Source organism: Candoia aspera, chromosome 8 (genome assembly GCF_035149785.1).
Source record: "Candoia aspera isolate rCanAsp1 chromosome 8, rCanAsp1.hap2, whole genome shotgun sequence".
In the NCBI taxonomy this organism is placed as follows: domain Eukaryota; kingdom Metazoa; phylum Chordata; class Lepidosauria; order Squamata; family Boidae; genus Candoia; species Candoia aspera.
The window spans coordinates 38,724,252-38,738,883 of NC_086160.1; the positions used below are offsets into that span (position 1 = coordinate 38,724,252).

Here is a 14,632-nt window from a genome sequence, read left to right on the forward strand (position 1 = left end):
CTGGATTGCATAAATTGGTAGCAATATCTCCTGTACGTGTGAATTGCACCAATGTAACTCTAGCAGAATGGACTGCTCTTTAAGTTCCTTCAACTGGGCACTGTACCCAGTACATATGCAGAGAAAATACCCTTATCAGCATATGACAACAGAGCAGCTTAAGTGCAGATGACAGAAGGAAATTAATGCTTGTTCTGGGACTTTGGATACTCTTATGCAAGCACACATTTAATATGCCTTCATAACTGAAAAGGGCATGATATGCAATCCAAAACTGTATCAGACTGTTTCATCATTGATTTTTTTCAATCTGAGTTCTCTCTCCCTGTGCCTGCCAGATGGTTGACTTGATTTCCAGATCAACCTGTATAGCAAGTGACCAGTGGTAATGGCAAAAATGGCTGCTGGATCTTTTTGTTCAGCTTCACTGCACAACTGTTCCATTGCCAGTCAGCTGTTATTTGAACTGCTTTTGCATAAAAGGTTAGCAGTATTCTGGAATAGCACTATAACCCTATCTTAACAGAGCCCAACCATCAGCTGAATGCAGCCATGTAAAGCACTTGCACAAAATAAAAGTAAGTTTTTACAATGGCTACGATGACGGGTCCTTTTCAACCTTTAGATGAAGATGACTTACACTAAGACAAATGGATCTCTATTGTCTACTATTGTCTATTTGGAAGGCAGCAATTCAAAACTTTGTCTTTTCCACCCTAAATTTATGTTGCTCTTTATAATATAAATTCTAGGAAAATAGAATGCAAGGCTTTTAGCATAATTAAATGATTCTATTACTGAAGACCTGCAGGATCAAAAATCTGAAGACATTTGCAAACAAAAGGATATATAACTAATTTCTTCCCAAAAAGATACATCTTGTCTGTATTAAACTCTCTTCCTTCCACTTGCATTAAGTCACTGTGCTAATGAAAAATGAATGCTATAAATATGAAAAGTTTATCTTATTTAGCATTTAAAATGTGAGATTTTTAACTTAAGAACTAAACCAAGATGTCTTCAAATGATGAATTGCAGCTGTTAAAGCTTACACAGATCTTGCAACAACTCAATTTTGTACTTTAATATAAGTGGCACAGGCATCCTTTTGTCTGCGGCATGCAAGTCCACATGGAACTAGTTTTCTCCAGGAAATGTGCCTTTCCCATGTTCCCTAAGGCACTTGGCCTTTTGGGATTTACATTCTAGGACAAACCTTTGAAAGATGAACTTAAAAATAATGAACTGTTTTCTAAGAAAACACAAAGAAGTAACCATGAAGAACCATGACATTTTATTGATATTAACTGACATGATTTATTGAAAGATTTGCTATAATACATATCAAATTTAAGTCTGACATCCTTTTAGCCTTCATTTATTTAAAAACTTCCTGCACTTGCTTCTACACTTCTTCTGTTTCATTTAGACATATCTGTTTGTGTGTATTTGGCTGTCACCAAAATACACAAGAAAAGGTAATTACTTGCAACCTAGGGAACCTCTTAATAGAAGTTTGAATATGTTTGGAAAGGCAAGAAAACTAGCTACTTTTCTTAGGGCAAAACGGAAAGGAGAAATCATTAAGGATTTAACAAATCACATACTATAAGCGGTCATAGTTATCTTTTCTGCAATGCTTTGTTTTGTTAAACTTCCAACAGCTGTAAGAGGAATGCCAGAGGAAGAAACTATTTAACTATTTCTAGCTGATTTTTCTACTTAGTCCCTCTTACTGCTTCTTTTCCCTCTGAAAGAGAAGTGATTATGATCCTTACAGAAATAGTCTTCGGAGAAGGGAACAGTCAGAAAGCTATAGTTTAAAAAGCTCACACTGAAACATGCTACTCTTTCATGTAAGCTATCATGGATTCAGGAAGAAAACAGGAAAAGTACCTAAGGCAACATGTTGTGTTTTCACATGGGGCTACTGAAAGGTAGCTTGATGACATAAGAGATGGAAACCTTCTCCTTTGCTGAGCTAATGGGCTATCCACCCATCCTTGAATTGGCAGAAAACTACGCCAGCTTGAAAGTTGTTGTCGTTGCCAGATGTTGTCCTGACTTTAAAGAATCTGTTCTGAGGTGCTGCACTTATTATACATATTTAGCATGTGATCAGCAAAGTAAATGGCTAACTCTTCCAATTTGGCTGCCCTCTCTCTTCAGCATGTCCACAGCTTGCATAAAAAAAACACATGCAATCATGATACGGCAACAGGAGCTGGACAGGTCCAATTGCAGGACTCTGCCTGGCTTTTCTAGGGTCTTTCCTATTCTCTTCTCCAATACTCCTTTCTGTCACAGCCTAAGCTGAATAAAGATGGATGGATGGAAGATAGAATTATGAAGGTAGATGAGTCACCAACAGCATTTATATATATATATATAGGCAACAAATGCTATCTTTCACATTCCTACATATTCTTTTCAGAAGGCAAAGATGGGGGGAGTTGTTTCCACCATTTTAGTGTTCTGCTATTTCACCCTGTTCTGTTATTTCATTCCACTGTTTTCACTGTTTCAGCCTTGTACTGAAGTAATAAGGGCCAAAGAGTTAAAGGACTAAGTCAAAGCTGCTAGCTCAGGAATCTACAGCTATTACACAATTCTAATAGATTACTGGGCTGCTATATCTAACTCTTGAGGGAGTCAACAGTGAAATTGTGGCAAATCAGTGTGTGGAGACTGTGAGTCCACATCAGCCTCAGACAGCCAATAAACACTACAATGATCCCACACATTTATAGTCACTTGACTTTACCCACTCTGCAATTGCTCTTGGATGTTGGCAGCTTAAGGAGAAAAACATTAACACTGGTACAGCTACAGATGATTTAACCCTGTATGGGTCTTGGACTGGGGACAAGATGAAGGCAATATCAGAAAAAAGATGTTGCCAGACCATATTCCTATTATGGTTATGTCATGTTCATCATTTCAATGTTCTGTTAACATCGTAACGTTTCTCATGTCAAACCTGTCAAACCTCTAATCCGTGTATTACATGCTTGCACGTTTGCTGGTATTTTCCATTTCTGCTGTGTTCTTTATCTTGCTACTTCGGAATGTAAGTTTGGGTTAGTAACTCCTTTCAAGGTTATTTTCCCAGGCGCATGTAACGGTTGCTAGCACCTGGGAGGGGGGTGGTTGCTAACGAGCATTGGGGGCGGGACTGGTTCGGACGCAAGGCTTTTAAGTTTGTATTTGGCGCGCTTTTGCTCATTCTCAGCTTTCTCTGTATTTGCATACTATTCCTTTAATAAATCAGTTATCTTTAAGCCCTGGCTTGTGAGACTGAGTATTTGGGATTAGGCAACCATTACATAAAGCTGAGAATCATTTATATCATCTTCCGCTAGCCCCATCCAAGTTTTGGGTAAAGGGGAGCGCTAGCGATGACAGAACCTCAACTGCGCGAGAGTGATGGGAGCGAAGAAGAGCCGGACTCGACAAAGACCCTGGTAGCTCCGAGTTCTCGAGCCCAAAGGGCAGCACGTCGAGATAAGCGGGATGCCCAATTGGATGATCTATTGTTGGCAGTGCAGGGTGCTACAAGGGGTGAACCCCAACCCGAGGTGGAAGCAAGAACGGGGAGGGAATCACCACAGCCATCCTGGGAACATGAAATCCCCTTATCACCGAGGGTGGTAGTGACCACTGGACCCTTAGAAGAACCTGTCACCCCTGCCCGCATGAAAGCAATAGAGGATAAAATGGACATTATAGTGGCCCTCCTGAATGATATCCCCAGAGGGTCGGGGTCCCTGCGAGAGGATTGGGAGGAAGACCCCACCCAACTGATTAACCCGGGAGAGAGGTCCCCGTCACTCAGGGGAAGAAGTAGGACTCGGACCTCCCTACAATTGAGGGGAAAGGAGTCGAGAGCGACCAGGGATCGGCCACCACCGGGGGCTCGACGTGCATTGACGTTTGCGGAACCATCACAGCTGGCGGAGCCGATAAGAACCCTTCCATCATTTGGGGTAAAGTTCGATGGCGACCCTACCAAGCTATCTTTTTTCATTACTAATGCTAGACATTATATGGAAGATTGGGGGCGATGTTTTCGTTCGGAACAGGGTAAAATTAATATTATTGCCAACAAGCTAAAGGGGCGGGTATGTGCAGTTATGCCAAACAGAAGCTACGGAGTTAGAGGACTTTGATGAGTTTCTGTGGGCACTAAAACAGCATTTTGAAGACCCCTTGGCCCAAGAGAGAGCGAAAAGGGCACTGAAAAAACTTTATCAGGGAACCCTCTCCGTCACAGACTACGCTTTGGAATTTAAAGCCCTGGCAGGAAAGGTGGAGGATTGGTCCCAGTCAACTTTAGTGGAAATGTTTAAACAAGGACTGGAGACGGAAGTCCTCCGGTGGGCTTTGTGTCGGGACGATACCAAAACGTTGTATGGGTGGATACAGTTGGCGGGCAGCGCGGAAAACGCTCTAGAAACGTTCGCCCATAGCAAGGAACTGAAGCAAGGCAGAGCAAGTAAAGGGGCTCGTGCCATGGGATTTTCAAGCCACCCTAAAGCTCAAGTCGAGATCCTACTTGCAGTTGTTCAGAATTTTGCAGTCCTATGCAAGTATGTTGTTACTCACAGTGACCAACCAGATGCTTCTGGAATACTCACAAGCAGAAGATAGGGGAGACATTCCTTATCACATGGTTGTTCTTCTGCATGTAGTATTTGAAGGATAGCCAGCTGGTGACTTTAGGACAGTCATTCTTTCTCAGCCCTAGGAACAAAGGCAAGGGCAAACAACTTCCAAAAATCTTGCCCAAAAAACTGCAAGGACTAGTCCACACAGTCGTCAGGAGTCAGTACTGACTCAGATACACAGACATACATACACACATCCATCTGCAATTGATATTTGGTGCATGCCGCCTGCCAACCCATAGGTAACACTGAAACTTCAAGACTAATAGCCTTTGATAAATTTGTCTTTCATCATTCCCCATGACACACTTATTCCTTCCTCTCGCCCTTCCTAATCCTACCTCTCTAAATTGTTCCATTGTTAATGGCTTAAAAGACAAACAATAATCACAACAAAATTGTTTTACATTGCTGATACAGTACATACTTTCAAGAAGTCGTTCTTTGCCCATAGCATACAGGATTTGAGGCGTTTTTCACCATCAAAAAATTCAACAGTGGTGAAACCAATTGCTTCTGGAATAGCCAGGATGAAGGAAAGAATCCAAATACTAAAAATTTCAATAGCTGTAGTCAAGGGGACACCAATTCCCTGAACACGACTCCAGGAAGCAACTGCTCGGTACCTAGAATAAACACAGAAATTTACGTTGCCAGCTTCAGTTCTTTATAAAAGTTGGACTTTTCAAGAGACGCATAATACAACAGGCACATTTCCAGATTCTTCAAAATACCTAGGGCCTATTGAGTTGCCAGCAGAGAAGCAAAGCACAGAGATTCCTGCACTGAAAATGCTCTATGGTTTGGGGACTTTACAAAGCAGTGTTTCCAAGAAATAGCAATAATCAAATTTTTAAAGGGGTGAAATACATTTAAAGTAAGGCAGACCTTCAATTTTCTTCCCCCCAAAAAACATATATTTGGGGCCCTGGGGACTTTTGGGCTGCCCTAGATATGATATGATCAAAATTGTGTCTGATAATTTCATTGCCATTCCTCAGGTACAATTTACTGAGAAAAATAATTTGTTGTTTTATGGTTACTGTAATCAATGAAGTATTATTATTACTGAGAAAAATAATCATATAGCACAATAATACAGCACAGGATGAGAGGCTAAATGTGAAAATTAAGCAAGAAGCTATGTATCTAAAAAATTTTTTTTTAATCTCCATGTCATATAACATTCCAGTTATATATTCTCTTGATCATTTTTCATATAAGAAAAATATTCACAGAAGGGAATAATATATTCCTTACCTGTCCACACTTAGAGCACAGAGATTAAGAACAGTGATTCCCACAGATGCCTTCTGAATAAAAGGAACACAACGGCAAAGAAATTGCTCAAAAGGTGTCATCCCAAAAGGCCATGGAACATGAAGCTGATGGACAGAAAAAAAGAAACAGGAAAAGTTAAAATGTACACACAGAAAACATGAACATACAATGGAACCAAGGAAGGTTCAAGATACTCTATATGCAGAATTCTTTGCACCTTATGATCTTCTAAAACTTTGGTTCTAAAACCCACATTTTAGCATGTATTGTAGTGTGCTTTACCCTGCTGATTTCAGTGGGATTCAGGCATTTATAAGTATCCTGAACTACAATCCAGAAGATTACATTTCTAGAAAATGAAGTCTGGCCAGCGTGATTAGAATGACTGACTGAATAAAATATTTCCATATTATTCATATAACATTATTCATATTTCATATACACAGTTTAATTCATTAAACATTTTAGGAAGGAGATGTTCACTTTCTAGAAATACAAAAGAAATGTGCTATGGATTTTAAGCAGGGTAGCATTATTTACCAATAAAGACTCTGACAGGGCTTAGATGACAATTGTGCACAAAGCACTATCTGTTACTCTGCTCCAAGATTTCATACAGAACCACATATATTTGAAAAAGATCTACAAACAATAGCAGAGATTTGGAAAGTGGCATATTAAAAAACAAACAAACAAACCCTAAAAACATGTATTAAAGAAAGCTGCATGCAAGATGTGTACACAATGCATCTGTTAAGGTAAACAGCATTTTAAAAAGTGCAAATTTCTTATATGTGTTTTTTTTTTAATTATTCACAAGAAAATTACTGGAACAATAAAAGTATGTATGCATGAAATACTACATAGACCAAAGTCCTTTTTTGGAAACAAGCATAATTCAATCACATATGAATGAATACACGTATCATAAATTCCTTTCCAGCTCATTGTCCCTATCCTCAAGAAGTATTAACATTACAAATATGAATTAAATATACTGTATTTTTTCTGAGTGATTAGGACATCATGATAATAGCTGTGCTTGTCGTAAATGCTTTGAACATGTGCAAGTATTTTGTTCTAATATCTCACATTAAACTGACTTTAATCAAATCCTTTTCAAAGGTTTGTATAGAAAACCAAATCACAATATATATGTCCATAGCATATAACTTTGATAGCACTCTGAAAGGAGGTGGAAGGAAAAAAGCATGTTTTTAAATGATTATAAAAATAAATATAGCACACCATCCATCAGATGACACTGGGGAAAGCTTCAGGAAAAGATGTTATAACAATGGAAATGCTAAGAGTTGGAGTTTCACAAACTATGGAAAGCCTGGCAGAGCACTTCACCAGGTACGTAGAAATGCAAAAAATTCCCGGCTGCTGGAGGGAGTCCACTACAGTCCTACTGTACAAGAAGGGAGATTGCAAAGATCTCAAAAATTATAGGCCGATTTGCTTATTATCAACTGTCTATAAGCTATTCACAAAAGTGATTACAAACTGTCTTACAAGAACTTTAGACGAGCAACAGTCACAAGAGCAGGCCGGCTTTAGAAGCAAGTACAGTACTACTGATCATATATTCACTTTTACTCAGCTCATCAAATGGTCAAGAGAATATAAATTTCCACTTGCAATCACATTTGTGGACTATGAAAAAGTATTTGACAGTGTCGAAGTCAATGTAGTAATGCAAGCAATCAGTGAACAAGGAATCAACTCCGACTACACTGCGCTGCTCAAAGAAGCAAATACCAACTGCTTCACAAATATTACTCTCTTTGAAACTGAAATACGAATACCAGTGGAGAAAGGTGTAAAGCAAGGTGATACGATCTCACCTAACCTTTTCAACGCTTGTTTGGAAAATATCATGTGCAAAATGAAATGGGAAGATGGAATTGATATAAACAGAGAGAAGATAAACCATCGCAGATTTGCGGACGATGTTGTACTGATCGCAAAGGATGCTTGAAAGCTGCAAAAAATGCTTCGACGACTTGACACCGAAAGCAGAAAGGTGGGTCTAAAGATGAATCACATTAAAACAAAATATACGCAGACAGGGAACCTTCCAAAATTGAATGGCAGCATTCTGAACCAGCTGTAGCTTCCGGATACTCTTAAAGGGTAGCCCCATGTACAGTGCATTGTAATAGTCTATGTGGGAGATAACAAGGGCATGAGTGACTGTCCGGCGAGCATCTCAATCCAGGAAAGGGCATAACTGGCTCACAACATGAAGCTGCGCAAAGGCGCTCCTGGCTGTGGCTGCCACCTGCTCTTCAAGCAAGAGTCGTGAGTCCAGAAGGACCCCCAGATTCTGCACTGGGTCTGTCTGGGGCAGTGTGACCTCATCCAGAACCAAAGATGGTAAGTTCCCAGATACTGTCCTGTTCAGATTATGAGGTAGCCAGACAGAAGTATTACCAAACTCTTTATTTAAAACAACTATTTACAACAGTAAAGTCAGTGAATAAATAGGCAAGCAATTCAATCAAGACCACACAAGCAATGGCGGATGAACAGGCAAGGCTGCAGGATCACACTGAGGCAGAACTGCAAGGCAGAATTCAGTTAACTCTCTGATTGAAGTCAGGTTTGGTGATACTAGAGTGTGAAGCAAAGAGGAAACTGAAGGCAAGGTCCCATGGACTGGCACGCAGAAAGGATAGGACTGGAGCATGGAGGCTAGGCACGACTGGGCTGGAAACTTTAGACAAGGCTTGGTTCTGAAAGCTAGGCTGGACTGGGCTGGAGAGTCAAGGCAATGCTGATCTCTGGAAACAAGGCTGGGCTGGGCTGGACTGGAGAGTCTGGATAAGGCTGAGAGCTGGAAGCAAGACTGGACTGGACTGGAGATCCTAGGCAAGGCTGAGAGCTGGAAGCAAGACTGGACTGGACTGGAGATTCTAGGCAAGGCTGAGAGCTGGAAGCAAGGCTGGATGCACACCTGGATAGCGCTAAAATGCGGCAACGATGTCTGGAGCTAAATGTGAGGCTGTGCTCAGCAGGGCCGACAAGGAGAGGTTCGCCTGGGGCAGCCTCTGCAGAAGGCAGTTCTGCAGAAGTAGAAGACACTGGTGCTGGTTCCACACTGACTACAGGCAAGGCTTCTGGGGCAGGTAAGGATTCTTCCACAAGAGCTGTGAGCTCAAAGGATCAATTGTCTCCAGCAACTTGCTCTTCACTCGTCTGCCTTTTAAAACGATCCTTTCCATGCCTTTTCTCTCCTGCAGCCAATCGAGCTGCTTTCTGATTTACACACTTCTCTGCTCTCCTGTCTCAAGCGCTGATTGGAGGATTCAAATCCACTCCAGAGTTTGGCCAATCCACGTCTGCAAATTCTCCCACTCTGCTGAGTCACTTCCTGATTCAGCTTCTCCAATTCCTTCCTGAAGAGTTTCGTTTTTCCCTTCTGACTCCAGTTAAGTTCCGTTTTTGGAGTCAGAAGCGAGCTGAAACCTCACAGTTACAGAGGAGACCCCAACCCACAGCCACTCCATCTTACCAGGGTGCAGATGAAGCCTGTTGTACCCCATCCAGACCCCTACAGCCTCCAGGCACCAAAAGAGGGTGGTCACAGCATCACTTACTGTATGTCACCTGGCATGGAGATGTATAGTTGGGTATCATCTGCATATCGATGATACTTCATCCTGTGGGGACGGATGATCTCACCCAGAGGTTTCATGTAGATGTTAAAAAGGAGTGGAGAGAGTACCGAACCCTGCAACACCCCACAAAGAAGGGGCCGCAAGCTGGATCTCTCGCTCCCTATCAACACCGATTGGGACTGGCCATGGAGGAAGGAGGTGAACCACTGCAAGGCTACACCACTCACCCCCAACTCCCTAAGCTGACCCAAAAGGATACCATGGTCAATGGTATCGAAAGCTGCTGAGAGGTCAAGAAGAGCAATGATGGGTGCATTCCCTCCATCCCACCCCCGCCAGAGATTATCCGTAAGTGCGACCAATGCTGTTTCTGTCCCATATCTGGGCCTGAAACCTGACTGAAAGGGGTCTAGATAATCCATTTCCTCCAGCATCCTTTGGACCTGCAACACCACCACTTTCTCAACCACCTTCCCCAAAAAGGGGAGGTGGGAGACTGGTCAAAAATTGTCCAGCACGGTGGGGTCCAGAGACAGTTTCTTGAGGAGGGAGTGCACCAGCACCTCCTTAAAGGCAGCTGGAGGGACAAGGATCTACTTGACAGGTGGTGGCCTTTACAGTCCAGAGAACCCTGTCCACTTCCTCGGGCTCAACAGGGTTAAACTGTCCCCAGATAACCTGGTAAGTATGTTCCCCAGGCATCTCCACAGGCCATGCCTAATGGTTGGAATCCAAGTTGGAAAAGATTCGAGCAATTTTATCCTGAAGATGCCCTGAAGCGCAGGCCACTTCTTGGGCCTCTCCAGGGGCTCACTGCACCCCTTGGCTGCCACGCCGCCCAGTTTAGTCTCCCTGGGAAGCTGCTGCTCCACTCATAGCCAAATTGTTCCAGGGGCTTGCTGTCCTAAGGAGCTCACCACTGGGCTGCTAGGCCACTTGGCTGCTCCAGGGGCTCACTGCACCCCTCAGCTATCGTGCCACACAGCTGGCCTTCTCCAGGGGTCCTGCCCGGCTCTTGCTGTCATGGGAGGCTCACCAGCCACCCAGTGCCAGGCCGCTCGTGTCTGCCATGGTGCTCAGCTCTCCACTCCGGGGGGCTTGCCAGTCCAGTCAGCTCTTTGCTTTGGGGGGCTTGCTGTCATGCTCCACTCACCACAGTACTTGGCTTAGATTAGATAGACTTGTGGCCTGATGCAGCAGGACTCTCCTTATGATCTACATTCATATAGGTGATCTATATTCACACACCTCCAACACACAGTATTTGAGAACATTCAGGATTTCTCTCCTCCTTCCTAAACACATGCATATAATCAGGGAAAGTGACAGGGTGTGATCTAAAAGTGGTGTCAGTGGGATAAAAATCAGTCCCATGAGTTTTGATAGGAACCATGTGGGAGAAAGTCTGGGCCAAGCCATTTATGTCTAAACGTATGTCCAAAGAAAGCTAAAACTTTGTACTTATGCCAGAACTTCAGTCTGCTAGAGTTCAATTTATTTTCAAAGAATGCTATGAAAAAAGTGACTTATAACAAATCCACTGGGTTAAGATGATAGAGTTGTAAGGGAGGAAATGGCTGTAGAACAGTGGTATATAGAAAGGCAAGTTCATGTTAATATAAATATTAATTAAAATATTAATGTTCACAGAGTCCATCTCTCCAAAGGGGCCATTTATGTCATCAGGCAGAATCCCATGTTCAGTACAAGTACCCAAAGAAAAGCAGATGACTGTCCAGCTTCTGCATAAACAAATCCAGCAAAAAGGAGATCACCACATCCTTTACATGTGGTTTACCTTTTCTTACACTTTTCTAAACAATTGGAAATTGCTTTCCTGTAATTAAATACCTTTATTCCAGGTCCTGCACCCTGGCCTAATAGAGATTAGGTCTTGACCTTGTATGTGACATCCTTTCAGATACCTGCAAAAATGTAATATACTTCTTCTTATATGATTTAGTAACTGATCCCATGTCATCCTCAGTGCCCTTCTTTGCACCTATTCCAGTTCTTCTGATACTGATAAAAGTTTGTTGCCCAGAATTGGGCATAATACTCAAGGTGGTCTGACCAATGAAGAATATGAATAACTATTATTTGGAAACTGTTTTTTTCCCAGCATTCATGTTACACTGTTTATTCATATTGTGATAACCTATTACTAGGCCAGATAACAGGACCTGGCCATTTTGTTTTCTTGCACTAACCTCCACTAAATTTTTATCTGTTATTTTCACTCCACTTCTGTAATCTGTCTGTGCCATCTGCAGACTTGAAACCATCTCTTTATCTCTTCATCTAAGTCATTATTGAAACTGTTGAAAATATCCCAAAATAAAATCTTGTAACTGTGATATATCGCTCCAGTTCATAGATCACTTGCTATATCTCTCCAGTTTTATAAGTACCACTGAAGTGTGGCTTTCTAAACAACTGCGCATTCATCTAATAAACTTACATGCAACTGATACTTAATCAGATTTCTGATCAGAATATAAAGTAAAGACAAATTATCTCCCCACAATCCACTAAAGAAATTACCCAAGCCAAAAAAAAAAAGATATAAGATTAAACTATCTGCAGTTTCTTACAATATCCTAACTTGCAATCCATCTGAATTCAGATCTGAACTCATTCAGGGTCAGTAAGTATTCCTTACATGTGTTTCCATCTTGCTTCAATTCTATTCCTTGAACCACCTCTTCAGAATTGCCCATATATCATATATTTTCTTAGAGATAAATAAGCCAAAACATGAGTCAAGTAGTTACAAATTTCTTTATTCTCTGTGGAGTCCTTGGTGCTCTCTGAGCCTTATTGTTTTCTTGCAGACATTTCATTGCCAGACTAGGCAACATCTTCAGTGCTAAAAGGGAGTGGGGTTTGCTCTTTATTGATACAGTAGCTTGCCCTGTCAGTGTTGGTGGGGGTGTTGTTCTCTCCTTGGCACTTCCTTGATTAGGCTGTTGTTTGCTGCTTGGTTGTTTGTCTTAGTTGGTAGTTCCTTGATTAGGGTTTTGTTTATTTGTTTGTTTTTCAAATTTCTATCACTGCCCATCTCCTCCAAAAAGGTTTACTATTTGATTGTTCTCTGGTGTTAATCCTGGTGTTAATCTCTGTTTACCTGGATGTTAATTGCTGATGAAGAGCTGTTCCGGTCTTTTTTTTCCTTTTTAGTTTTTTTATTGTCTCTTTTGAATATTGTGTAAATGTTTATCTCTACGTGCCTGTTGATGGCTGTCTTGTCTGAATGCCAAGCTTCCAGGAATTCCCTAGCGTTTTTGGATTTAGCTTGGTCTAGGATGCTCAGTTTCCCAGTTGAAACCATGGTTGAGTCTGTCCATATGTTGTGAGATTAAAGAGTTTTCATCATGTTTTCTGCTTGCTAGTTGTGTTCATGGATGCACTCTGCTGGTCTTCTTTCTGTCTGCCCTACATAGTGGCTGCTACAGTCCTTATACTGTATGTTGTAGATGATTCCTGTTTTTTCTTATTGGGCTACTGGGTCTTTTGGTTTACTTAAGATGTTTTGGAAGGCTATAGTTGGTTTGTGTGCTATGGTGATGCCATGTGGTTGTAACAGTCTGTTGGTGGTTTCTGAGATGTTTCTGATCTATGGCAGTGTTATCCTTTTCATAGGTTGTGTTGGTTGTGCTGTCATGGGTTGAGTAGTCAGGCATTTTTTGATAAAGTTCTGTGGGTATCCATTTTGTTGAAATATGTTGTATAGGTGGTCTGTTTCCTTTTTATGGTGTTCTGGGTTGCTGCAGTGGGTTTGTGTTCATCTGAATGTTCTTATACAGCTCCTCTTGTGGGAGGTTGGGTTGTTACCATGGTAATGGAGCACTTGGTTAGTGTGGGTTGTTTTTCGATAGACTTGCATTTCTAATTTGCTGTCATTTTCTCTGCTGATGCAGATATCCAGGAAGGGTAGTGTGTTGTTTTCTTCTCCCCTTATGAATTTTATTCCTTTAAAGATGTTGATTGTTTCATGTGTCTTCTGTAGTTCCATTTTTATTATGATGGTGTCCATACTGGATCCATACTTTGGGTTGTATGTGTGGAAGTGCTACAGTTTCTAGACACTGCATTATAATTTCTTTATTGTCTGTTAGTTTTTTGCCCAGTTTGCTGAGCATGGGATTTTCACTGGAACTGAGATATTCTACATTCAAAGCAGGGACTAAACATTGCTGTCCTTTCCATGACTTTACAGAGAATATAAAGAAAATCCTTAATTTAAGCTCCAGTGAACATAGTGGAACTTTTGAGTAAACATACTGTAAAGTATGTTTATAGCCACCTATATACAATGTAACAATTTCTTGTACATATTAAGTACTGTTTAGCAATTTTGGAAAAGACTTAAATAAGTGAAATAACTGCTTATTAGCAACCTGTAGCCAAATATCTGAGTGATATCTGCCACTGAGTTTTCTGCATGCATATATAGCATGTATACTAATTTGTACAGCTGTGGAAATTCTTCAAAAGAGGTGTTTTGGAAAAGGCAGGATTACTTTTAAAAAAACAGGAACATGTTTTTCTAAGCTTTAACAATTCAAACAGTTTGTACGAAGTACCTCTTTGGGAACTTTAAAACTTGTACAACCCTACTAATTTGTAAAGTCCATGGATAAAAAAGTAGGGATTTTCTTAGCTGGTGGGGGGACAGGGGTTGGGGAAAAGACAAAAAAAAATCTGATTAAGGTAATGCCTAAAGAGCAAGAATGATGCTTGGAAGGAAAAAGAATAAAACCAAACCCAAAAGGTATTCTGATAAATTAAAACAAAGAAAAAGGCAGAGTTGTACATGATAATGCTATTTTTAATACCTGAACTGCTATAACTCATACAAAGGCAAAGAATGCTACTGTTCCAACTAGTTTTAATGAGTTTGCTTGAACATTGGCAGAAAGCTCTTAATGGTAAAAACAATTCAACAATGCAACAAAAAATTAATGGAATGATGTGTTATCTCTTCTGGAAACCTTCAAGCAGAAGTTGTACAGTTTAGGTCTCAGTTCCTGAACTGGGCAAAAGGTAGAACAGATG

The 14,632-nt window shown here is 41.1% G+C and overlaps 1 protein-coding gene across 1 annotated transcript in view; it reads right to left on the reverse strand.

Annotated features, from left to right (window-relative positions):
- The window catches only part of EDNRA (endothelin receptor type A), a 35,594-nt gene that overhangs the window by 12,672 nt on the left and 8,290 nt on the right, over nucleotides 1-14,632 (reverse strand). Inside the window, exons 3-4 of the mRNA XM_063309783.1 lie at nucleotides 5,928-6,052; nucleotides 5,095-5,293 (exon numbers count right to left, since the gene is read on the reverse strand). Coding sequence (XP_063165853.1) covers nucleotides 5,095-5,293; nucleotides 5,928-6,052 — 324 coding nt within the window. The remainder of the gene's footprint in view (nucleotides 1-5,094; nucleotides 5,294-5,927; nucleotides 6,053-14,632) is intronic.